At 48.0% G+C, this 26,612-nt stretch overlaps 1 protein-coding gene across 6 annotated transcripts in view; it reads right to left on the bottom strand.

The window, feature by feature from the left end:
• The window catches only part of NDST2 (N-deacetylase and N-sulfotransferase 2), a 111,885-nt gene that overhangs the window by 3,396 nt on the left and 81,877 nt on the right, over nucleotides 1-26,612 (bottom strand). For all 6 annotated transcript variants that reach the window (XM_071748204.1, XM_071748198.1, XM_071748200.1 and 3 more), the window contains 10 exons: nucleotides 16,256-17,623; nucleotides 11,174-11,261; nucleotides 10,841-10,995; nucleotides 9,234-9,419; nucleotides 8,734-8,862; nucleotides 4,225-4,407; nucleotides 3,414-3,510; nucleotides 2,002-2,125; nucleotides 753-927; nucleotides 347-517 (listed from right to left, as the gene is read on the bottom strand). In XM_071748204.1, the coding sequence (XP_071604305.1) occupies nucleotides 347-517; nucleotides 753-927; nucleotides 2,002-2,125; nucleotides 3,414-3,510; nucleotides 4,225-4,407; nucleotides 8,734-8,862; nucleotides 9,234-9,419; nucleotides 10,841-10,995; nucleotides 11,174-11,261; nucleotides 16,256-17,248 (2,301 nt within the window). In that variant the 5' untranslated portion in view covers nucleotides 17,249-17,623. The remainder of the gene's footprint in view (nucleotides 1-346; nucleotides 518-752; nucleotides 928-2,001; nucleotides 2,126-3,413; nucleotides 3,511-4,224; nucleotides 4,408-8,733; nucleotides 8,863-9,233; nucleotides 9,420-10,840; nucleotides 10,996-11,173; nucleotides 11,262-16,255; nucleotides 17,624-26,612) is intronic.

Genomic DNA, 26,612 nt, shown 5'->3' on the forward strand with positions numbered 1-26,612 from the left:
AACACAGAATCCCAACACCTCTGCCATGGAATTTCCCTTCAGCAGACAGCATGGGAACTGACTGGTGGCAGAGTCCAAGAGCCTGTCGTGAAAGCAGTGAAACCCCATTTCCTGGGCTCTTTTACAAACACAATAAAGTGCAAAATTGGGAGTATTGCTGCCTGGTTCCTCATCAGCTCACAACAGGAGGAAGCTACTGGTGGCTTCTGCTCCAAAAGACAAGACGGGAGAAAGGAGAATGCGGTGGGAAGGAAGAACAGGTGAATGTCTTACAGTTTGCTCTCTCCTCTACCCTAAACCTACTCGGGGCTCCTCCAGAGCCTCTGCCTGGTGCCAAACCTCCTACCTGGCCTGAGGGGTAGTAGGTGAGCCAGCGTTCCAGGTGTGTGGAATACCAGCCAGGGAGCAGACATCTGCTCTGCAGGTTGCGCAGCTCCGGAGGGGCCTGGGGCTTTGCAGAGATCACTTGGTAGAAGGTGTAATTGAGTGCCACGGGGTCGTTGTGAGCCCGTTGGTGCTGGAAGACATAAAGCAGCTGAATTCAGGAGCAGGAAGAGAAAAATCCCTGCTTTACACACAGCTCTGTGCAGACCCCACTGACTTGGCACAGATGTAACTCTGTGCCCCCTCTGCGGGCAGCCTGCAGACACGGATCCCTTCCTGTGGAAATGGATCCCTGGCTTTCCACTGCACCCCTCTCCCCAGGACTATCTCAGTGGCCCTCAGGCCCAGGAACCCTGCTGGGAAGTCACCTGGTACCAGGAGTAGGCTCTGTCAGCAGGGTTGATCAGCACTGTGATGATTTTGGCCCGAGGCAGCAGAGCCGCCCCGCGTTTGGGCACCACCTCGGTGTCAAAGTAATTGGCACTCTTCTCAAACATGAAGTCTGTGCTGGCATTGGAGGGGATGGGAAAGAATTCCATGTACCTGCCGAGCAGATGGGACACTGGTGAGCAAACAAACAACAAAAAAGATGGCCCAACAACAAGGACATAAAAAGCCACAGGCCAGAAGGATGCCCTTGCTCCTCTTCGGCAGCCATGGTTGGCAGAACAACTGCAGCTCCCCAGGAATGCAGGGGGTGGGCACACAGGGGGACAGCTGGCAGGGGAGGGCTTGGGAAGGGTGGGGAATGCAACACAGACAGTTGGGGATGATAGAAAAAGGGTAAAAAAGGATTCTGGTGAGAGTGTTCTCAGGCAGTGGAAGGAAAAGGCTGAGGGTAACTGCTGTAAGGTCCAGGAGAAAAAAAAAAGGGTTTGACCCAAGAATTAGAGCAGAATCAGCTGCCTGCCCTGATACTGACCACTTGGTTTAGACCCTTTTAAATGATTTATTTCTCTGTGCCTCAGTTCACAGTTGAGACACAGGGTCAAGAGCTCTGCTCTGCCTCAGAGGAGCTTGTAAAAGCAGTAATGGAGCAACTGTAAATCATTCAAGTAGCAGGAGGGATAATGGGGGACAGGACAGTGCAAAGCACTGGAAGACTCTGCTGAAATTTAAGCTGCACAACAAGCTCCAACTACACCTTACTTGCATCCTTGTACAGGTAAAGAAAAGAGTATGAATGCAATGTCACCTCTGTGAAGTCTGGAGGGCCCAGCTGAGCAGCACAGAGGTTGTCCCCTCTGTCCTGTGTGTTGTAACTCAGAAACCACAAAGAACTTTTCAGTGAGCACAGTGCTGCCTGGCTTGCATGTCAAAGGAGAAGAACCCTCATGACAGCAGTGCACTCAGCCAAGACTGATTTTTTTTTTTTTTAAAGCTAAGTCATGCCTAGAAATCTCCTGGTGAACAGTCACTGAGGTCAGAAACCACCTGTCCTGACAGCTCCTGGGACTAAGCAGTTGGGTTAGAAGGAAAGGGGAGAACATGCACTGAGCAGTGTCAATGCAAAGAGCTGCTCAGAAGCTTCTCAGGCGGGTGAGGTGGGAATGCAGAGCCTCAGCAGAGGACAGGATGGGGGTAACAATGCAGAACGACACATGTTGGGATCCTTACCAATCAATTCCTTTATGATAGTTGGGTCCATTAAAAAACTGGATCTCCTCGAAGGTGGAAGGACTGGGGAAGTTACTGGTGACTGCTGGATGCATGGTCAGGAAGAAGTGCACGGCTGTTGTGCCTGCAACAGGAACCAGTAACAGGACTGGGTCACACACAGTGCTTGGCTGAGTGGAAGGTTTGACACTCCACAAACCATTCCCCACCTTGCCCCATGCGTGGCCAACCCACCCCTCACTCCTGCAGGCTACAACAGCACTGAGACACCAAGCAGCTATGGGCTGAGCCTGACTCAGGACTTTAACCCTGTGCTTCAGCTCCTACAGCTGATTTAAGTCCCCTCCTTAGCATGACAGCTGTCACCCGTGTCACTGTCTCGCGTTCTCACCACTGCCAGGGCTGCCCCATGTGGGCTTTTTCCCCCCGTGATGGCAGTCACACTGTCAGGTGGCAGAGCCTGCACCTGCCAAACCTGAGGTGGCCTGGGGACACCTGACAGGACAGTGTCATGTGTTTGGGAAGGAGACAGGGACAACATTTGTGTCCCAGGATAAGAATTCAGCCCAAGGAGCCTTGGCCTGCCTGTGCTGTAGATGTTTTTCCTTTACTCAGTGAAACCTGATAATCCTGTGCTCAGCACACAGCCACAGGCCTCCAGCAGCTCCATAAATCAGCCCAGGGAAGGGCTTTCTGACTGTGCCACTACAAGCAGCTCGAGCTATGATACAGGAGGCACCAACAGAGCTTCCTGACCCTGCTGGCAGGAGGCAGCAGCTTGGCTGGGATCTCAAGAGCAGGATCACTGCTCCCTGTGCCTGCCCCGTGGCTGCTGTTCCACTGCACGCCAGAGCAAGCCAAGGTTTGAAGCCCTGGCTTTGGCTGAAGAGATTTTGCTCTCTTCAGCCTCGAAGGGACTCCTGGCACAGCCACAGTGCCACCACAGTGAAGAGGTGGTGGCAGAGGTCAGGCAAAGGTCAGACAAAAGAAGAGCTCTGCTTCCCACTGCCAGTGACCTGGGGCAGGCGGTGGATCCGTGGCAACGAAAGCACCAAGGGGAATTCATCACAACCTTTGCTGAGTGCCTGTGTCAGTCCTACTGACAGCTGAGGGCTGGTGAGACACTAAGAAAGGTCACAGTTTCTCTGAGCTCCATTGGAAAGGCCAAAAAACTCTGCAGGCAAGGCTTTTCCCTGCAAATCAGGACTGAGCCAAGCGAAGTGCCAGGGTGCACAGGACTGACAGCCTCGCCAGACTGAGGTTAGAACAGATCTGGGAGTCTCTGAAATGTCCTCTGCAGCAATTTGGCAGCTTGCAGAAAGGGCAGCCACAGAAACCTACAGCACAGATCCTGCCAGCCCTTCCCCTCTGGAGGAATGAGCTGGAATCTCCCTCCAGAGCATCCACATCACCTGTTTTCTGAGGCCCAACGATGAGGAACTTGGGAAGCCGGTCGCACGTTTTCTCTTTGGACCAGATGTCCTTGTGCCTCTTGTCATCACAGGGGTTCTGCAGCACAAGGGATGGGGTCAGACATTACCACAGGAGCTAACAGGAAGGGGAGGAAAAGCTGGAAGGCCAGTTCCTCTTGGGAAAAACGCTCTTCAGCACGTGAAGGACGCTTCACAGCCACGCCGCTGCTCTGCTCTCAAGAGGAGTTGGGGGAAACCACAGGGGAATGTTTTGGAATGTTTTGATCCAAAGCTCTGAAGGTGCCAAAGTCCCTCTGAGAGTGTTAACCACAGGCCTTGCCCCGTGTGGCCACGCTGGGCTGGGCCACCCTGGGAGTACAGCCCTGCATCTGTCAGCTGCTGGCAGGCAGACAACTCTATCACCTTCAGTTAATGTCATCTGCTCGTTACCAGGCAGAGAACTGCTGCCCTGGGATGAGAGGGAACCAGGCTGGTTTTTTATTTAATGAACATGAATTCTGTGGTGTGAAATCACTTTATGATTAATCACATCAACATGCCTGCCAGCTCCTCCAGCTCCAAGCAGGGCTCTGCCTCACCCACCCAACATATAAGCCCTTTAACAACACAAATGCCTGCAAGCCTCCCCCAGGCCCTAAACTCACACATCCCACCCCAAAATTTGCCACTTGCAGCCTCAAGGCACAAAAACAAAACCTCAAAGCTTTCTGCAGGACCCCTCTGTGCACCGTGTGGGAAGTACCTCTTGGAATGCCACCACTAGGAGCGGTGGAAGCTGCTGTCTCCTCACCTGCCACAAGGGGTTCTTCTCCTGGGGAAAGATTTCGAAGTATTTCTTTGCCAGTTGGACAGGGGGCAGCGTTTGCAGCCGCAGGTTGGTCCAGCACTGCACGAACTTCACCAGGCTCTCAAATGTGTAGAGCCCCAGCCGGTCATTCCCGTAGTTGGACAGGTGGGTCATGAAGATGCTGATCTGAAAAGAGGAGAAAAAGAAGATATTGGTAAATTAGCCAACACTCCTTTTCCCTCCAAGCCTGATCTTGCTGTCAGCAAGAGTCTGTGGAGTCTCAGGCTGCTCTGGCTGTCTGAGGTGATGGATGAGTATCTGCCAGCAGGCAGAAATGCCTTGGAAAAAAATGAAAGAAATGTAGTGCTTGCAAGACAGGAGGAACTCAGGAGAGGAAGGACACAGACCTCCCAGGAACCCCTGGGGGTGATAACTGAGCCCTGGCTGTGAGACCAGAACAATTTCTAAATCCCATCCAAGGGCTCTGGGACATTTAGGGGAGCAGGGGGTAGGCAGTGACTCCCTTGCAAAGCTTTGCTCATGGGAGAGCAGGAACTTTCCTTCCTCCCCCTAAAGCACAATCAGAGACCACTCCAGCTGCTCCCCCTGGGGCCCAGACCAGGGCATAGATGAGTATCTGCTCACCTCTTCTCTCAGGCCCATCCATTTCTCTCCTGTCTGTGTTTTTTTGAGTATTTTAACTTCGGGAAAAAGAGTGCAAAAGGCTTCTGCCAGCTCAGCCCTGGTGGGTGGCTTGGATGGAATTCCCATGGGATTGGAGACTGCAGTGCCTGTGACACAGCAGCACACCATGGCTAGAAGCTACCAAACCCAGAGCAGAAGACTCTGGCCAAGGGAAGAGTGCCTGTGGATGATTTCATGCTCTCCACCCAGCTCCTGCTAGAGCAGGGAGGGGAACAGACCTCAAGCCATAGCAGGGGCACCCAGTGCTGCACAGTTCAGAGCTTTGTCCTGAGGATGCTGGGGAAAGTCAGCAGGCAAGGACAGGGCCAGGAGTGGCTTTCCCACTCCCAGCAGGGGAAGAGCCAAAGAGGGAAGGAGGAGACAGATGGCCTTGGGATGAAGACATTTGCTGGCACTCAGGAGGGCTGAATTCATTTTCCTGCCCAGAGTCACCATGGATTGGGCTCAGTGAGATGAGAGGCAGTGAGAGGTCATAGCTTTATTTTTTTTTTGTGCCTGAGCCATCCCCAAGGTCCTGTGAAATTAATTTAATCCTGTCCATAGGGTGTTCAGACTCCAGCTCTTGGGCAGGCAACAGAAATCAGCTACAGGACACACGGAAAGTAAAGTAAAGTAAATATCTGATCATCTTGGTCTGCCTGAGAGGGAGTTTTTGTCCCTGCTGGCTTCCTCCTGAGCTGACAGAGGCCCTGCCAGCCAGGCCTTGGCACCTCCACTTCCCAGAGCAGCATGTGCTTGGAGCTATTGGGTAGAAAAGGATGTGCTCAATAAACACAACACAGAACCAAGGACAGAAGGATCTTCTTCCTAACTGCAGGGCCATGCCACGGGGCACCTAAGGTGGCAAAATGATGTCTCATGTGATTTGCCCAGTTCTGGGAGACCCCAGGAAGGTGGTGAGTTTGACACCAAAGGGTGGTTCATCCCTGTGACTTGCTAGTGAAACATTTACAGGAAAAGTTTCCTGTCTGAAGTGTCTGGCTCGCTGGCATAAACCAAGTACTGCAGGAGGGAGGGAGGATGCAGGCCACAACCTGGGGCCCCTTCAAGATTTCCAGACTGCAAAAATCCTGCACGTGACCCAGGTTAGCAACTGTGTCTCTAGATTGACTGCATTGAATGGCTCACACCTGCAAACTGCCCCAAGTGACTGGATTTAGAAGCCAAGCCCAACAGAAGAGCCATCTCCCTGTACTTCTGAGAGTGCAGTCGTGTCCTGTAACACACATGCACTGCTTAACAAGGCCTGGCAGCTTGCTCTGCCTTGTCACAGCTACTGCTGCCAAAACAGCTCTGAGCACTGCTTCTGACATAAGCTACACTCACATCCCATCTCTCCCTCCCTCCCAACCCACACCCAGTGACCCCAGGAACTGGCTTGGTAATGACACCTCCCTCCTCTCCCCCTGTCAGCATGCTGTGGCTTCCCTTCCTCTGCACTGAGGAAAGGTCACAGAGAGCCTGGAACACAGAAGACAGGAGAGTGAGAGCATCCCTGCCATCTGTAACAAGCAGCTGTGGGCACAACAGCAACCCATCTGCCTCGTGTGAGCAGCAGTGTTTGTGAGAAGTGATCACAAAGATGCCCTTTGGCTTCTGGAAGTGGCAACCAGGCACATGGCAGCCCGTCTGCTGGATGTCAGCAGCTATTCTCCTGCCTGCCATCAGCCCTTGTTCACCAGTCAGGAGATCAAACATCTTCTGTTTGCACCCTGGAGTTAATCACAGGCAGCCAGGCTCCGAGACTCCCGCACGTGTGGGAGCTGGAAGCACCAAAAAGGACTTGGAAAAGCCTGGTCCAAGTCTGCTCGGGATGAGTGCAGGGCTGGCCAGCTTTCCATCAGGATCCTGAGATGGCTCTATCAGCCAGGGGAGGGATGCAAGGGGCTGAGTCACTGTGCAAACAGGAGGGATGAAGCTGCTCTGCTGACAGAGACAGAAAGGCTCCTCTGCCAAAAGGAAGCAGCAGTGTAAACACTGGAAGCATCTGAAGGCACCTGGAAAAGGGCTTTAAAAGAAAAGCCAAGGGTAAACGTGGAAAATATGCTGATCCTGTACTGAAGCACAAGCTGCCCTAGCTCTCTGGATCCCAGCTGACTGCCAGCTGCTTTGACTGTCACACATTTAGCAGCAAATTTTAATGGACAGCTCCAGAAACTGTGCTCCTCCAAATTCCTGGGCAAAGCCTCCCGGACCTGCAGTGATCTCTGGATTACAGTCTGGCAACTGGTTTTCCAAGAGAAACTCAGAGCTCTTAGGTTTCAGAGTTTTTCTCTGCTGTTTCTGCAGGCATTCCCTAAGTTCTAACAATTCTGGAGTAGGACAAGGTGGGATTCACCCAGCGTATGGGAAAGGAAGCTCAGAAAGGAGCTGCAGTGTTTCCACTGGCACAGCTCTGCTCCTAGAGGCTCTGAACACTAAAAAAAAAAAAAGAGGAAAAAAAAGGAAAAGCAAGGAGGAAAGGAAAAGAAAGAGGCAAGGAAAAAATTCAGCTCACTGAGGGAAAGAGATTGATTTTCTGATTCACTGAGCCTCTACAGCCCCTACCAAAAGCAGCTAAAGCTGAGTATTCAACCCTGCAATCAAGGTGCAAAGGAAGGAGGGCATGGAAGAGAACATCAGGGTGAGGAGAGGCACTGATGTTCCATGATAAATCCCACCAACAAGTCCTCAGTGCCTGGGACAAGCAGCACTCGAGGGTGCCCATGCAGGAAGCTAGTGAGAAACAACCTACTTGCTCATCTGCTCACATGGCTTCCTGCCCATCCTCAGGCACTGGTGGAAAAGGTGTGTAAAGGAGAAGTAAGAGGCAGAAATGGGGAAGTTGTGAGAAGAGATTAAACACCATTACATCCAGGAGTGGCTACAGAGGCAGACATTCTAAAATCCCTACCTAAACCTGGCAGGGCAGTGTCCATTTCAAGAGAGGGAGGACGAGAGGTGCCAAATCAGCTGCAATAAAAAAATAATCCAGGTGGGGAGTTGAGAAAGACAAAAAGAGCAGCAAGTTCTTCCTGCTGCAGCCAGCAAGCAGGAAGGTGAGGGAGTGTGAGCTGTGGTTGGAGCAGGTGACAAAGCTTCATCTCCTAATTCTATCCACTCAGGATTTTCTGAAAATGACTTTTTGTGTGTGTGTGTGTGTGCTTCTTGTCACCTAGAACATCTTACCAGCTTCAGTGGGAAGTGAGAAACTCAGGTGATGTGCCAGCCCTGGCTAAGAACTGGGAAGGAGTGCAGGGTGTTGGAGGTACTGTGTTAGCTCAGTGGCTTGGTAGAGCTGTCAGGTATTGAAAGGGAAAAAAAAACCACCCAGATCTCCCAAAAATGCCTTAGGGCAACAGCTACACCACAAAATAAACCAGCACACAACATATAGATACTGAAAGAAGGGTGAGAACACTTCCTATTCTGAACAAAACTCAAGCCAGGGGAGAAGCCAGCAGGCAGCAGACGTGGTTGGCACAGTGGGAGCCAAGGCCCACCTCACTTCTGCTTCATGAAGATGCAGCAGCCCAGGTGACACCAACCCTGCCTTGGGCCATGCTCAGCATGGCAGCCTGGCTGGTTTCTATCTCCAGAGTGCTGCACTGGTCACAACCCAACAGTGATGCTTCCTTGGCAGTGTGTGAAGCAAAGCAGCAGGTACTGCCTTGGCCCTCTTTGCCACATCTCCTCAGCATCATATTGGGGACACCCATGCTGGGCCAGGGGGTCATACTGAGTGTCCCCTAAGATTCACTCCTTTCCCCACATCAGCCACACAAGCTCAGGCACCCGTGCACTGATTCCCCTCTCCAATGAGCTTACTGGGTTCAGGAGCACTGTCAGGAAGAGTTCACCACCACGAATGCTCTTGTCCAACTCCTTTGAACCACCAGGATACTCGTTATAGAAGATAGTGTGAGTGAAAAGACCACAGGTCTGTCGAGGCAGCACCTGGCAACATCAGAGAAAAGCAAAGTTAGGTGAGGGGCAGATGCAGCAGAATCTGCACAGGAATGTCAAAGCAGCACGCTGTGGATCAATATAAAGAGTAAGGGACAGAAGTGACACAGGTTCAGAGGACCCTTTTGATGTTCCTCCCAACCATTCCTGATCACAGTGCAAACAAATCACTGGGATCTCAGTTTAGTTTGGGGTTTGCTCTCTGCACCCTCCGACTTGCACCCACAAACCCAGCAGCTGCCTTGAGAGCCAAGCTGCTGCTCTTTGCTTGACTTCCTGATTTTGGGAACACTGCTAGGATTAATGTCTCTGATCCAGGCCCCCAGGAGGCTGTCCCTGGGGCAGGGCTCTGCTGTGCTCACCATGATTCCGTTATGGATGAATCCCCGGCGGTAGCGGGCGGGCCGCAGGTGTGGATATTCCTCAGTGCTGGTTACCTGGATGCTCCACACGGATTTCCAGGCCTCATAGAGCTGTGTGTGGACAGGATAAACCCCAGAGTGATGGGGGGCTACTGCATAGCCCAAGTCTGTGGGAATCCCATGCTCCTGGAAGCAGAAGATGCAGCTTGATCAGTCAGGATTTAACTAATGTCCTTTATTAGGGTCCTACTCAGCAAGCTGGAGAACTCTGACAGAGTAACAGCAGGACTCTCTGGATTGGGACACCTGAAATACTGCTTGTAGTTCTGGGTTTATACACTTATAGAAACATGAGAGTGATTTTGTATCAAGAAGAAGGACATCCAGCACTGGTAACAGCTGCTGTAAGAATGGTCTTGTAGCCTGCAGGAGTGACAGATCAGATTAATTCACAAGGCTCAGGTCGGGCTCCTGGGTTACTATAAACTAATCAATGCTGTTAAGTGACAAATCTCACTCCCACAATGCCTGGATCTGAGTCACCAGAGGAGGAAAACAGTCTCCTGAACTGATACAGAAGGAAAGGATGATGATGACTGGGCTCTGTCTTCAGCAATTCAATAAAATAAAAAGCACACACACAAAGCAAGAGATTGCTGAGGGTAAAAGGAGCTATACTAAAACGACAGAAAATACCTGAATTTCATGGGTTTTAATAGCTCTGTGTGGCTCTGGTAACAATATGAATGATGACAGCTCTGCCCTGGTGGTGTACAATAAAACCAGGGCCCAGGAGTGAACTTCCTCCTTCCCACAGCTAGCCTGGTCTACATTAAGATTGTGCAGTTGTGCTCTGGGCTTTGTCTGCCTTTGCAAAAGCCTGCACTGCTATTTAACCAGGGGAAAAAAAGGAGTCTAAATTGTTTCTCTAAGGCTGCAACTGTGCTCTGAGTTCAAGATCACCCCTGCATCTGTGTGTGTCCCCCTGCCATTCCCAAGGGATTAACATCACAAGAACCAAGCCAGAGGTGAAGAAAAAACCTGTATTCTATCTTCAGCTCTGGGCTGGAAGCAGCAAACATACATTGCTCCAGCAGCACGGGGTATTCAAGGCTTCCCCTCCTCTGGGAATTCACCCTGGGCTTCCCAGGTAAGTAACTCCCTGCAGCATTTTCTGGGGAGGGCTCTTAGCACACAGAGCATTTTATACTCCCCATCAGGCAACCTCTTCACAAAACCACCCTGAATAAGGATGGAAAAGGAAATGCCTTCTCACTGCCAGAGCTTGTAAATTAATTGGATTTGGATGGTTATGCTACAAGTTCACACCTCAGCAAACAAGAGCCTTGGGATTTGCACCCTGGAATGCAGTGGAGCTGCCTGGGGCCATGCAGGTGCCAGGAAGCACTTCCCATGCACAGGCAGGCACACAAATGGTGCTGCTTGCCTGAAGACAGCAGGAGCCACCCACCAACTGAAAATTTCAGAACTTCCTCAAATGCAACTGATTTAGGAGACCAGTACTTGGGATCAGCAGGACCTAAACAGCTATTCCAGGAGATGAATGTTAAAGTATCAGGAAATAAATATACTGTGATGCCCCTTACCACAGCAAACTGCTTGTTGAGCTTCATCTGCTCAGCCAGCACAGTGACATTGTGGAAAAGATGAGGCTGCATGTGACTCCACATGTGAGGGAACCACCAGAACTCCTTCCTGTGTTTGAGCAGCATGTCATCCCCTTCATCTTCTTCATCCGTACCTAGAGAGCAGCAAAGGAAGTGGGAAAGCAGAAGGCAGAGAGGGGCTCAGTGTTTCAGAGCAGGGGCCAATCCCCTGCAGTTCCAACAGGGAATCAATCACCCTCTCTCCCATGTATCACACACTCAAAACTGGGGGTCAAATGCAGGTGCTGGGACAAAGGGGTGCCAGGAGCTTACCTGTGTGGTAGAACTTCCCTGAGAAGCCCAGGTTGAAGGTGAAATTTGGGACTAAAGTTCTCAGCTTATTCTGGGTGCTCAGTAAAGCCTGTTTGAGTGAAAAGAGAGAGAAGTGTTCACGTTCAGTTGGCCCTGTAATGTTTCTCTGGGCTCTGCTGCTGTCCAGCTCAGCCTGAAGGAAGGGGTGTCCCAGGGAATGGAGCTAAGCTCCAGAAGGGATCCTGAGAGGCCAAGCTCCCCTCAGGTAACCCTGTAAGACACAGAGACTCAGCCCACACACCAAGGAGCACAGACTAAGAGCTGGGCATCCCTGCAGAGAAGCACTTCCCTGCCCAGCTGGATGACAAGATGGTATCAAATTTGGGACCAGCATCTTGAACACACTACCCAGGATCTCAGATGGAAAAGATGCCACTTTTCCATCTGGTTTCCAGAGCTGTCCCAACATCACCACTTCTGAAAGCCACATCCAGTTCCTCCAGCTTGGGTAGGAAGGTGGAGGGAGGAAAGCCAGAGGTTAAGAGGCTTAGCATTCCTCTGCACAGAGGGAGATTTAAAGCCTGCCTGGGGTTACCATGACTACACATCTGCCTGATGATAAATCCCAAAAAACCCTGCTCCAACCAGCAGCAATCCTTTGTGTCCAGGGAGACACCAGGGAGGAACTGTGGAGGCCCTAGAAATCTGGAGCTGAGCTGATGGAGCCTTAGCAAGTCCTGCTCATCTGGTGGGTTTATTGCCAACCAGCTCACCACTGCTGCTGGGTCCTTGTCACAGCCACATCCCTGAGGTGGCAGTGGTGCTGGGTTGCAGGAATGTCTAGGAGAGACACTGCTAAGAGAGGACATGCCAAGGAAAATTGTTGCAACAGATGATGCATTCACTGTTCCTTGCACACTGGTTCAAGGAGGTCTGTGAGCTGTAGTAAGGAGAAACAATGAAGCTGTGGAAGAGGCTGGGATGATGGCTCTGCTCTGCTCTGCCACCTCTGCACTCTGTTTCTCTGGTATAAAGTGGGATGAATATGACAGCACTAATAATATCCTAACAGGTGACTCCAGTGGCATTTCATTTCTATCCATAATGTGCTCTGAGATTCTCAGATGAAAGGCAATCAAGCAATGTGGAGCAGGCTGTCCATTAGGTATCACACACTGACCAGATGCAAACAGAGCTTCATCTGCACAGTTAAGAAATTCAGTAGCTCATGTGATACGGGCCAGAGGGCTCACATTTTAGCTATCCCCTCAGCTCCAGAGTGCAAAATTTCTTCCTCTAGAAGAAAGTGATCCAAGTGACAGCCATCTACATTCCAATGCACATTTCTGGACATGGTGCAAAAGAAAGGTCTAAGCTTCAGTCAGTCTGACATTCAATGCCCACCACTTTAAAGAAACCACAATTTTTTATTACCACAAATGATGGTATTTACTTCTAAGCAAATGCTAGAGGGGAAAAGTTGAAAACTCTCTTTTGTGGCACCACATTAAAATATCTATATAATCTTGCTGATGCATCAGTAAAGATTTACTCAGTGGTCACTACAAGCCCTTGAAGCCATTCAGTGAAAATCTCTCTCAATGGTGTTAAAATTCTAGGAGTGAAGAAGAAAGCAGAGGAAGCCAGAGCACCCTGACTTTAAGTTGCTTCTTCAGGACCTAATCCTTTTCTAAGTCTGCATGATGTGCTTGGCATCATAATACTAACCCTTAATGCAACATCATTTTTTTAGCTATGACATTTTTAACTTCCAGAAGTGTTTGCAGAGAATCATGGAATTGCTCAGGCTGGAAAAGACCATCAAGATCATCGAGTCCAACCCTGTCCTAATGCTATTACCCTGCTCCTGAAGAGCCACCACTAAACCATGTCCCATTTTATCTGTTTCCCACACACCCTAAATATTAGCTCTCATCTATCTCAGGTCCCTCAAAACCCAGGGAAAAGGGAGAAAAAAATGTTGAGAGTCAGACGCTGGGAAGAGAGGATACCATGAGTCATGGACAAAGGAGAAGGACGGATAATCAAAAATGTTGGAAGGAAGCAGAGTGCTTTAACAACCTCTTCCCAAATGCTCAGGCAAAGCATAAGCTGCAGAAACACCTCCTGCAGAGGAGCTGCTCCTGCAGACACCGGGCAGCACATTCCCCAAGGATTCTCTGCAGTTTTCTCACTGCCCAGCAGTGGCACTGGCATCACTCAGTGCTGTCAGAAAGCATCCTCACTGCTGTTATTTCTGCCTCCCCTACGATGTTAGAATCAGGGAGACAGAAACTGCTGAGTATTTCCATTGCAGGAAAGATCATCCTCTATAATTCAGAAAGACAGGAGCTGGCTGACAGCCACCCTCACTGGGTTCTCCATCTTCCACTCTCACCACCCATGCATAAGCCCAAATGAAATGCCAGTCCTTGATCTGCAGCTAGCTTGCCCTCAGACTGCTAGCAGTGATCACTCATCATCATTTATGCCTTTGCAGGGATTACCAGCAAAGGAGGCAAAACCTCATCTACTTAAATCTTCTTTCCTCATACCTAAAGATGACCAGGAAGGATCCTAAAAGCCAAATCCTTTTGCAGTAGAAATTTGTCTTTTTGGCTGTGGAGGGTTGGTAAATTCTGAGGATCCTGACTTTGGAAGAGACTGATTAATTGAGAAGGGAATCTCCAAGATTTTGTTAATTATGTGCAGCTCAAACCTCTGGTAAACTTTATGAGGGAAAAAAAACCCAAAACAAAACATTTTCCTTGCACAACTTCCAACTGTTTCACTTCAGCTGAAGACTGCAAGCTCAAGGATTGTCATCTTCCCAGGAAAAGGGAGCACGGGTCCCTTTTTTCTCATTAATGACCGAAGCTACTCAGCTCTCCTTCAAGCATCACAAATAAAATCATTTTCTTCTCAGGCAGGACATCTACCCCTGGTATGCATTTCATCAAATTATATTCAGCACTCCCTTTTAATAGCAATTTTGTCAGAAGGCTCTGGGAACGTGGACCTGCATATGGCAAAGGGGCTCACTGGGACAGCTGAGTCAATTTTATACCTTCACACAGCATCCAATCTTCAAACCACTGCCCTGACCACTGTAATCTAAGCTTTGAGATAAGGAGCTGTGTGTTGAGATAACAGCCTTGAAACAGAGCTTTCATACAAAAAGCCAAAGAAAATGCCAGCTGTTGTGGCACTATTATATCCCCTCCTCTCCCCACGGTGAGAGGCTATCAACAAATCCATGTAGTTATTTCTCGCTTTTAAAAAATAAAAATTCATTAACCTCTCCTGGCTCTGCAATCAGAGAGCTGCTTTTAAATGGATAAATCTGGGGTTTATCTGCTTTGCCCGAGATTCTCTGCTTACTGATCACAGATTATTCCTCCATTTCACCCCGTTAAAACCCAAACAAAGCATCTTGTGGAATTATCTTGTCTGGGTTTGTTTTTAACATCTAGAGCAGCCTTTGTTTCCAAGAGCTTTGGACACCTATCTCCTGGTTTCTCACACGGGTCCATAACCTGCACAAAGACTGCAGGGGTGGGAATCTCTGCTGCTTTGGACTAGAGGGGGCAGGGCCTGCTTAGGACCAAGATAAGACTGTGATCCTTCAAAAAAACCCAAAACCCAACACCTTTCAAAGCATTCCAGCACCTCAAAACACAGGGAGACTGCAGTAAAATGAAGACAACTTTAGCATTCTCCTGAAGTATTATATACAAGTCCCATTTTTTTATACCTGTCTGCCTGGAAACACTTTTTCTGTATCTATTTGCTTCCAGTTATGGTCTAAGGTGGCTGTAACAAATTATTAAAGAAGAAAGCAAATAAAATAAATAATGGAATGCAATTAGAGCTGCTTCAGGCACACAGCTCCACATGAACTGAAAAGACAAAGCCAGCTCCAAACAGAATGCAAGGGTTTCCTTCTCCCCAGGCTAGATTTGGGCTCACAGGCAGAACTTAGAATCTCAAAGACTGGAAAAATGGAGATGAACAGAGGTGTGTTCTGCATGGATGCACAGACACGTGGAGAAGGTGGTGAGACTCACAGTGAGGTGGAAGATTGCTCTTGGGAACATGGAAAAGATGAGGCTCAGTTCAAGGAAGGGACATACATGTACAACAGGGGGGTTTTTGTATCTCTGCCTCAAATGTTCTGTACCCTTGGATGAAAGGTTAAAGGGTGCTTCACTTAGAAGTTGTTCTGGAAGCATTCTAAGGCAGCTGCTGTCCCAGGTTATTGGCACCATGGATATATTTGCCACATCCTCTCAAGGACACAGAAGGGGCACTTAGTTTCTTACCTTCTTCCTACTTGTTTTTTCTTCCACCTGTCTGGCTTCCCTCTCCTCCACAAAATGTCTCTGTGCCTTTCCTACCAGGTCAGAATATTACTCAAGGGACTGCCACAGAAAGCAGCCCCCAAAGGTGGCATCTCTCTTTCCCAGTTGTCACAGTTGTCACAAAGGCTGTCTCTGAGCAAGTTTTCCTGCTGGATTTTTGGATATTACCTGCCCAGGGATGGATGGGGGTCTGATTATGTCCTGAAAAGCCAGGTGGCTGAAACGTGGACTGCAGCAGTTTAGACTGCATGGAAAGGCCTACAGTTTTGCAGTATATATCTATATATATAGATATATATATATATAAAAATAATAATATGATAAATACAGTTTCTCTATTCTAACAGAACTTGCCTTTTCCTTTTGAGAGGCAGAGTATACACCTACAAAGAGGGTGAGGGGGGAAATCTATGCTTGTTGCCTATGTTAAAGAGGAGGCACTGCAAGCATCCTTCTCTAAAATTCAGAGAGGCAACTAGAGGTCCCAGGATGCAAAATGCTCCATTTAACCCCCCCAAAGTGTTGAGAGCATCACAGACAGTGCCTTTGCTGGCTATTTGAAATAAAAAACAAAACCCAAACCAGGCTGGACCTGATGATCCAGAGGTCCTTGATGATTCTGCGATTCTCTCCTTGCAGATGAGAACTGCAGCAATCAGCTCTTTCATCACTCAAATTAAATGCAGCCTTGGCTTTCCCAGCACACCCCCCACCCCCCAGACATTTTTCTGGGAATTTTTACCTCGACATCGGAGACTTTCATGCGTGTTCCCTCTTTCCCCACAAATATATCATCAATGTCCACCAGGACGTAGCGGTCAAGCGTGAGGCAGAGGCGCTTGCCGGTCAAGTAGGCGATGGCATCCACAAAAATGAGTTTGTGCAGCCAAAAATTGAGGTTATTGCCAAAGAGAACCCGCTGGATCCCGTCGTGCAGGCCCAGGTCCTGCACCACCGTGGCGTGCAAGGCTTTGTGGGCAGCCAGGTGAGGAATGGACTCCGAGGACTTGGTGCTGGCCAAGAGCACCGGCTCGTAGGTGCTGTGGTTGGACTGGAACACCGTCCAGTCGTCCCCAGGCAGTGGCCCCTGCTCCACCTCGTTAGCCCGGGTGACATAGAGCAGGGGAGCACTTGGGTTGATGTGGTAGTCCCGCAGGCCCAAGTTGGAATGTAGGAAAAGGGGGAAACCCTTGAGCTGTGCGCTGAGCAGGCTGTTCTCGTTGGCTTTGAAAAAGCCTACGATGCCCACTCCGTACTCCACACAGTACTTATCCAGCAGCTCTCTGTTCCAAGCATCCAGGTTCACATATTTCAGGATGTTCTCGTAGATGATCAGAGCGTAGCGACCTCTGTCTTTGTCTGTCAGGGTGGGCATGTCCCCTTTGCCCGGGGCTATCTCTGTCCTGTATTTAAACCTGCTGGATTCCAAGATAGCCACGATTTCCTGCCCCAGCTGGGAGTAAATGCTTTCCACAAACACCAGCACCACGGGCTCAGTCCTGGAGGTGTCCACGGACTTGGTGAGCCTCCAGCTGGCTTGCGGTGGGACCGCGACGCGGTGCTGGCTGCTGCAGTCGCTGAAGGGCAGGGGTGGTGGCTCCTTGATTTTGGGGTTGTTGGTGACGTAGTAAGCCAGGATGCACATGGAGACCAGGCTGAAGGCAATGAGCAGCAGGATCAACCTGTGGAGCTCCAGCTGTCGCACGTGCCGCACCACTTTCCACAGCTGGATCATGGTGGGACGGGCTGCCCACCCCCTCCTCACGCCCTGAGCCCACCTCGCTCTGGGAATCTCCAGTGTCGCCCTGGCAGGACCCAGCAGCAGCTGGCAAAAAAGAAAGAGAGGCTGAGGAGAGAGACAAAGCTAAAGCACACAGCTACCAGGCTCAGCTCCCAGGGATCTGCCATTTATCTCAAGTAACCATGGCCCTCAATTCCCATCGCTCTTCTGGGTGCTTCCTCCTGGTCCTCTCCTCTCGCTCGGGGGAGTCTTTTGGAGGAGGAGGAGGTGTCCTGGATCTCTGGCCTCTGCACAACCAGTTTCAGCTCAGCCTTCCCAGGTGTCCTGGTTCTGTTTGGCATTCACATGGTGGCACTTTCTCTCTGCAGCCTGCAATGTAAAAGAGGAAAAGTCAATTCCCAGTACGGACGGATGGGAACGAAGAGGGTTGAGCTGAAACGGGAGGATCAGCAGGTGCTTGGTGGGCAGCATCCCTCACCTGTCAGCAGGCAGAGCTGGGAGCTGAGACACAACAACTTGGGCAGGAACTTGGTGAACACCCATGGAAGTAACACCATGGTTCCCACCCCTCCCTGCTTGTCCTGCAAACTCATGTTCTTCTCTCAAAACACGAGAGCATCAGCCCTCAGGCAACACAGAGCTGGGGGGCACAGGCACTGCACACCTCACTGCTTCCACCTGATTCTGTGGCAGATGGAGAGGGAACCTCTCCTGAATCCTTCCTTCACGTGCCACTGCAGAACACAAAGCCAGCTCTAAATCACCAACAGCTCGACATAAATTTGGGTTGGTCTCAAACACATGAAAGCTTCTTGTTACAAAGCTCTCTCGGCTCCTGCTTTCTGTTTATGGCAGCAGACTCTTTCACCATATGTTGTTATTTTTCCAGGATAAAATGCTCAACAAAGCCAACAAACACCAAGCCCTCTAAAACATAAACACCAGGGATAGGAACTAAATTGCTCTTTGGTTTAAAAAGAAAATAAAATCACTGTGTAGTCTTCTCTCTCTTCCCAGAAATGTGTCTCACCTACAGCAATAACACCCAGGTGTTGCATCACTGGGGCTACAGGCACATTTTGGGGAGCACCTGGTGCCCTCCCCAGCAGGGTGCAAGGACACCCTGAATGCCAGATGTTGTGCACCACATCAGTCACATCCCAAATGAGTTCTTTGTAAAAGTGGAAAAAAAAAAAAAATCCCTTTTTTTCTCTCTCAAAATCTTTCTTACTCACTCCCCCCACTCCCAAAGACATGTGCTCCAGCACAGAGAATCCCTCCAACCACCTGCTTAACTGGCACAGCTCACAAGAGCAACAATAACAAGTACTACCAAAATATTCTTCAGCCTTTCTCCAGTCCTGCCATTTTGAGTCTTTGTTATTACCACTCTGATGAAACAAAGACTACTGGAAGACTCATTTGTGCACCAGTTAAACACAGATGTAAGGTTTTTATATAGCAAATTCAGGGTTTTAACAATTAGATGCACCAGAGATGAAGCTCCTTCTGAGACAGATGCTTATTTTGCTCCACCAAAAAAGAAATTACTTACGAGACAGATGCTTATTTTGCAATTTGTATTACTAAACAGAAAAAAATCCTTCTGACTCAGGGAAAATATCAGTCCACAGATGACGCCAAAAGTCCCACTCTAAAGACTCCCACCAGGCTGTCTTCCAAACTGCTAGAAGCAGAGACAAAAAAACCCAAGCAGATTTTATATGGATTGATCTAATATTGCTAAATTTACAGGAGCAGATGGAAAAGAGTCAGAGTGCTGCTCACACACCATGATCAGTGCCTCAAATAACTGCTGTGCTATCAGCTCAGCAGAGCAGGGGCTGGCTTGAGGACTGCACCATGAAACCTCAGCCCCCACCAGGTCTTCAGGGCAGCTGTGGGCTGGAAATGTAAAGAAATATTACAGAAATCATTTTCCACCAGTGAGTCACAGCAAATCGTACTGAAGGTCACGCTGCAAGGCAGCGGATGAATCAAGATTTAAATAATAAATAAAAACACAATCTCTGTTCCCCAGACTCTGAATGGATCGAGGCTCCATTCCCAAGTGGCTCTCTGTAATGACACATTTGGAAAGCCATAATCCACAATATTGGGAAACCAGAAGCTGTGTTTTCTTCAACACAGGCAACCCATCATCTTTCAGTTTTGTCTCTGCACACTGGTAACGTTTTATTGGAAAAAGGACATGGGAGAGAAGAGGAGAAATTACTATGGGAAGATGTAAAAAAACCAGAATTCAGATACTTTTTTTTTTTTTTTTGCCTTTTTTTGTTACTGAGGCCACAACTGATTTTAAACATACGACGGTGCGGACTGAGTGAAGGATGTGGCTTGTAATCTCAGTTCAAGTTTAGTTCAGCCCCAGGATAATAACCCAAACCATGCAACCTTTCAAATGCAACCAGGAAAACAACCTTTTCACCTCCACACTGAGCCCTGGCTCTGCAAGGAAGGCTCCAGTGTTACCACCCTTGTGCTTTGCACTAGAGCTCCGAGGTCGCATTGAACCTCAAAGGCTTTCTTTGGATAAAACAGAATATTTTGGGATTCAAAGACTCACTGTTTTAGCATGCATTTGGCAAGAAGCTCTTTTTGCACAAGTAAATGATGTAAAGAGGGACTTGTAAGCTCAGGAGCCTTTGTGTTGCCTGCAGAAATCTCCAAGCACGTGTTTCTGGGGTAGAATTTGTAAGCCAGGGCCCAGGGTAACAATAAGAAAACCAAGAGTATGCTGAGCTGAGCAAAAGCCTGGCAAAGTACACTGTTACTTTTATAACTCTTTATCCCCAGAACAGCAACCTGAAAAACCCTTTTCTTCCCTGGTTACACTCACTCACCTCTCCAACTTCATTTTTAGTGTTGCACTGAGTATTTTGGAAAGAGCTGTAGCTTCAGTTTCCGGGTTATCAATATAAAGATGAAAGTCATGAGAAACCTGCATTATTCTGGAGGATAAAGATGAAACCAGAGTTTCAGCTAGGCTGCCACACCTGCAGTGCCCAGCTGAGGGGCAAGAGGGAGAGAAACCCCCTTTGCTGGGCACTTCTGAATCCCAGCAGTGTTTTAATAACAATGACTCCATTCAAGCCTCTAGCGAAGCTCCCAAACAAGCCCCCGTTTGTTACATGGGCGAGCTCAAAAAAACAAATTAAAAAAAAAAAAAAAAAAAGGAGGAGGAAAAAAAAGAAAAAAAAAAAAAAGCCCTGTATCAGATTGCTGCTCAAGAATCTGTCAGCTCCAATCTCTTTAACAAGGCTTCACAGCCAGAGGGCATGCCAGCTGGCACAGGATGCATTTCGCTCTTTGGGGACCACATCAGCTGGTTTAGGTTCAAATGAAAAGGAAAAAAAAAAAAGCAACAAAACAAATATACCAAGCACAATTCATATTAAAAGGTGAGAGAGCTGTCAGAAACCACTCGTCCCCAAAACAAAAAGCCTGGAAAGAAAAGAAAATAAAAAGCACACTGGAAATTCCTCCCTTTTAAAAGAAAAGACAATGCCTGTGTCCTTGATATCAAACTCCTTGGAATCTAACACCAAAGAAAAGAAACAAAACAAAACAACAAGTTTAGAGATAAATTAGGGTCTATTCCAAACTCCTGCCAGGACTGAGCACAAATTGCAGGAGGCAGCAGTCCAAATGCTCAGCAAGGATGAGCAGGGCAAGGATGGAGGCACCACAGGCCCCTGTCCAGCCAGAAAAGCACCAGCAGATCAGAGAGCAGCAGCTCTGAGGTCAGCTACCTCCCCAGGCACCAGCTTTAGGGCAAACACTTGAGGAAACTTAAATGTTCTGTTTCTCAGTGATATGCAGTGCTAATGTGAAACATAAATTGTTTTGTGAATTATCAGCTGCTAAGCCACATGGCAACTGATGTGACAGGAAAGTAAGACAGTGATCAGAACTCTGTGGTTTTAATCTCTGATCAATAGATATTTCCAGTGCTTGGAAATGACTGTGGGGGATCAGTACAAATGCTCCAGACCAACATTTGTCCACAACCAGTGACCAGAACACACGTACTGGGGGCTGCTGGTACATTCCTGCCAGGGCACGTGGAAGATAATGGTCACTTGACAGCTTTATCAGCAACTCCAGTCACACAAACTCCTTTCCAGCTGAGCCATGTCTTACCACCCTAAAACCCAGTACTCACAAGTACATTTCCCCAGCCCCCTCTATTATTCATAATATAATGCTTATTTCTGGAGCAGAGAGCAGCATGATCTTGCTTTGCCTTTGTGCAGAGGTCTGCCTTGGGCCCCAGAGGGACTGCAGTAATTGAGTCACAGTAATCAGAGAAGGAATCTGAGAGATTTTCCAATCCATTCCACTCTGATGGTGTCATCATGACACAAAATTCCTCATTCTTCTGCTTGACTGCCAGACACCAACACCCCTCCCTGTGTGTGTGTGTCTGTGTGTGTGTGTGTGTGTGTGTGTGTCTGTGTGTGTGTGTGTGTCTGTGTGTGCCAGGCCTCCAGGTGCAGCCCCTGCCTCTTGTGAAGGTGGGGAACCTGGCAAGGAACCCTCAGCAGAGAACAGGGAACCAGACAGCAGAACCATCAGTAGACACCAGGAGAAGGAACACTGATTGTGTCCTACAAATTGGATAAAACCCCACAAGTACTGTGGAAATGACAGCCACACTGTAATGTGACTGCCAGCCAAGCTCATGCTGAGGCTCTGCTATGTCCCTTCCACTGACAGCCTACCTTGCAGCACATCTTTGTTCTTCTGCTCCTTTACAATACAAAAAACCAAACAGGTTGAGACCCTCCCTTGCCCAGCACTACCTGCTAGCAATGTCAACCAATCCTTCCCTCTGCAAATAAAAAAAATAAAAGAGCTCCCAGGAAATCTGCCTTTCAGCTCCCTGCCCTCTCCCCACCATACTCCACTCACTGCTTAGGGTCCCTCCAGCTGACCTCACTAAGTTGCAAAAGGAAGGGATCTCCAATTTTTACAGTGAGGTGCTTCCTTAGGTTGGATGTCTGCACCACAAGCACCTACATGTTTCCCTGTCTTGGCACAGGACAGATCTGAGAAGGGAAAACAGCTGTTGCCCTGTTTTTCAGCCCACCTAGAGATCAGACATGCAAATCAGGAACCTGAGGAATGGTTTAAGAAACAACCAACCAAACAAAATTTCAGCCCTCAACAGCTGCTGCTGTCCCACAGAATCACACAGAATCATTTGGGTTGGAAAGGACCTCTGAGATCACCAAGTCCAACCCTTGGTCCACTTCCCCCGTGGTTCCCAGCCCATGGCACTGAGTGCCACATCCAGGCTCTTCCTAAAAACCTCCAGGGATGGAGAATCCACCCCCTCCCTGGGCAGCCCATCCCAATGCCTTCACATCAGTACTCAACAAGTATGCTCTATCATGGCAGAACATCTTCAAGTTGGCTGTGAGAACAGGAAATAAATGCAGCTCCCTCCCCAGGAGATAGGGACAATGACCTCATTTCCACTCCATCATGCACCCTGCTTATCACAACCAGATAAACAATCCTACTGCAGAAAGCAAGACTCTTCCTAAGTAGCTTAACCAAGGGGGGAAGGCAAGACAAAAAGCAAGAGAACCCTGTGCTGGTTAGAGCTGAAGGGTCTTGATACAGAAATGTACATTATGAAAGTTTTTCTGCAGCTGCTACAAAAGGAGCCTCCCTGCTCTTCCTCTGAGCCACACATTAAAAATGTCACCTCAATTAGCCAGAGGTTGATCTTCTATATTCAGGTGCTTCCTCCTGTCAGGTAACAGAGAGGAGATAATCTTTTCCCATCTGTTTTACCTCAGAACATGTAACAGTAGGGAAGAGGTTTGCAGTGTTATGCTGGAAGTCCATCCAAGCTGACATCAGAGGAAAGCTGTGAGTGTGCCCCATCAAAGCATGAAAGCTAAGGAAAGGTTACTTTGGATGGACTTCCAACCAGTGGAAAGCTAATGGCATCTCTCCCAGGCTTTGGAGTTTGTAATACCCACTTCTCTAGTAACTTCATATGATGGAAACAAATTTCCTGGACTGGGAAAAAAAAAAAAAATCACATTTTTGCTGGCTTAGCTATTGTGAGACAGCTCTGAATAGAGTGCACTCTCACTTCAGAAAAAGGAGGGGAAGGGGATATAACCAAACTATGAATCTGGCCTAGCAAAAGCCATATGAGTAAAAACATGCACAGGGAAGAGGAGGGGGGTGAGTGGCACAGGGCTGCCTCCAGGTTTGTGCAGATAACCCAAGGTGGCTGTGGTTTGGAGGCCTGGGCTCTGCAAGGTCCAAATGCCAAGTGCTCAGCTGCCCTCGCTCAGCCTTCCCAGGCAATGCAAACCATCACCTGATTTTTCACAAGGCTTATGGCAGAAATAGATTTGGAAGGAGAGAAGAGTGTCAGGGCCCTCTGGACTCATCTGGTGATGACTGGATTCTTGGCTGAGCTTGGTGGCTGTCACTGACCACCTCTGTCTGGCTTGGTTGGTGCTGTTGCTGAGGGTGTCAGAGAAGGAAGAGGATGGATGGAGATCTCTGCATGGTGGGTCAGGACAGCTCCAGCCTTCTGGGGTCCTTTTGGGCTTGATGGGCTTTGCAGCAGCTTCACACACGAGTAAGTCCTCGTGTGAGTGACAGCAGAAGGGAGTCTGCTAGAGGAACAGGGTGATAAAGAGTTGTGATTATTGTTAGACTCCCTGGTTTAGTGTGGGTGGAATTATTTAGTTTTCTCTCAAACCATCTGTGTTTGTTACAAAATCAGAGCAACACAGACACTGCATGCTTATTTCCACACCACAGCTTTCACTATGCCATGTTCACTGCATTTTAAAACAAGAATTTCAACCCTGTACTGTCTGGTCCCCTTGTCAGAAACCTTGTTTCTAGGCAATCAACAGAGAAATAAAACTTACTTAAAAAGACACGTGTCAAATATATTAATTAATTTTAAACTGCCCCAAAAAGCACTTTCAAGGTGCCATATTTGCAATCAACTCTACCTGCTGAAAAAGCTGAAGTTTTGTCAGGAAATCTCAAGGATTTTGAGCAAAACATTGACCTTCATTTGGGGCTGCAGCTGAAGACAAAAGGATCTACCTACTGAAAACTGCAGTGTGCCAAAGGACTGGGTTTGGAGATTGAACCAGCTCTCTGGAGTCTGTTTTCCCAAATTCACAGGTTAAAAAAAAATCCCAAATAAAAAATTCCCAAAAATTCCCAATAGAATGCATTAAGCTACTGAAAACTTGATTTGATTATAATTATTAACACATAAACTATTTATGCTTTGTAGCCCAGAAGGCTGGGGCTGTCCTGACCCACCACGCAGAGATCTCCATTTAATTTTTCCCCCCCCCCCCCAAAAATAAATTTAGTTTTCAAGTCCACTTTTAGTTCCTGATAATGGAAACCCTATGCTTAACCTTCATGTCAAAACTAATGGGGTTGGTCCTCTGGGCCATTTCACAAGCTTGTGTGAAGTATCTGTGGGCTTAAACAATTATGAAACTAATTGTGTGTCACACCTAGCAGTAAGATAGGAGGTCAGGTATCATCAGAAGTGAGAGTTAAGAGAACAGAAGTCTTCAGAACACTGTGTTACAAAACAGTCTAAAACAACATCCACGTTTTTCTTTCTTAATACATTTTCAGCTTGGTTCAGGCAACTGGAACCAAGACTTGTTCCACAACTGAGGGCACAAAAGTGCTTTGGAGCAGCAGCTACATCTCCAGGCACACCTCTGTCAGCCTGGCCGTGCTAGGAAAACGAGTGCCATGGCACCACAATCACCACTGTGGTGAAGCTCTGCAAGGACACTGAATATTTCTGAGCACCAGATTTGCCCTGAGTGTTTTCCACCCACTCTTTCCTCAAGGTTGATAACTGGAGCTGAATTTTTACCTGCAAGGACAGGGCAACTGATGGCACTTCCTCTAATGCTGACACTGATTTTCCCAAGCCTAGCAATTACCTTAAGATAAACCACAGCTCCTCTCTAATAGAGTACTATAAAGAGTGAATAATTCTATACTCTAAATGAGAAGGGGAATGTGTTGTAAATCACTGGAGCAAGAGCTAATGCAAACAATCCTCAGTCCTTTTCCCTGCCATACCTACCATCTCACATTAAGGAACATGATCCAGAACAACAGATACAGGAATGGAGAGCCAATTAGTCAAGTAAACAACTTGGGAATGACTGCTGGAAGTCAGGTCTTGCAGAAGTGGAGAGAGAGAGAGAGAGAGAGAGAGAGGGAGGATTTGGCAGCAGAGACTGGGAGACTGTTCCAGGAATAGAAGGTAGTATAAACCAAAATGCAAAGCAGAGAGTAGGAGGAAGAGATAAAGGGAGGAGTTCATAGGGAGTCAGAGGGGAGTAGGAGAAAATGACAGCTCCCAGTGCTTAAGGAGGCAGAAACATTGCTCCTGAAGACAGAATATGCCTGAGACATTAGGCCTAGCTTGCCTACTTTTAAAAAAGATAAGTTCTTTAATAATAAAAAGAAGCAGAGTCTAAAAGGCTTAACAGCTCATCTTCAAAGACAAGTTCCCAGCAGGAACACACTGCCATGCTAACAGTTTATGTATTCAAAGTTGACAGAAGAGGACTCACACAGCCTAAAATTCACCATGTCTTGCAATATTCTGGACACACCACAGGATTATTTCACCCAGATCCTGACTAAAGCCACTGCTGCTTTGGTTCTGAAAATGTAATACTCTTGCAGTACTGTCCCACTGCTCCATCCCTTCCCACTGTCCAGGGAAGGATCTGGGAGCACAAGAAGGCAAGGACTGCATTACCTACCTGACAGCCTCTATACCCTACATTAAAGAATACTCCAAATAAACCCTTATAAATGCTGCAATTTCACCATGAATGTTGGGATCTCCAGGCCGTGTGTGTTATTTGATCTCAGGGAGGTAGCAGATACTTGACAAGACCACTGAACACTAAAATCTTGTGCACAGATGTGATGGGAGAGAAACAAGCACACTGGCAGCATCCAAGTAACTCAAACTCAGGAAGACTCTAACTAAATAATTAATGCTTTTTAATAGCCTCACATTAGAGAGACATTACCTGGCAAGATTTTTTCCTTTTCTACTCAACATTGCTGCAAAGAGGAGAATAAAAGTACTCTGGATATTCAAATTTCAATTTTTTTTACCAAAACACAATAATTAAATAATTTTTAGCTTAATAGCATCCTCCAAGAGCTAGAATTATGCTACTAAAAATACACCAGATAAACACATTTAAAAGTAAACATACTTTAAAATTTTAGATGGTAATTTTAAAGTTGAATACACAAATTAATTTTAACTCTAATTACT

Source organism: Heliangelus exortis, chromosome 7 (assembly GCF_036169615.1).
Source record: "Heliangelus exortis chromosome 7, bHelExo1.hap1, whole genome shotgun sequence".
Lineage (NCBI taxonomy): Eukaryota > Metazoa > Chordata > Aves > Apodiformes > Trochilidae > Heliangelus > Heliangelus exortis.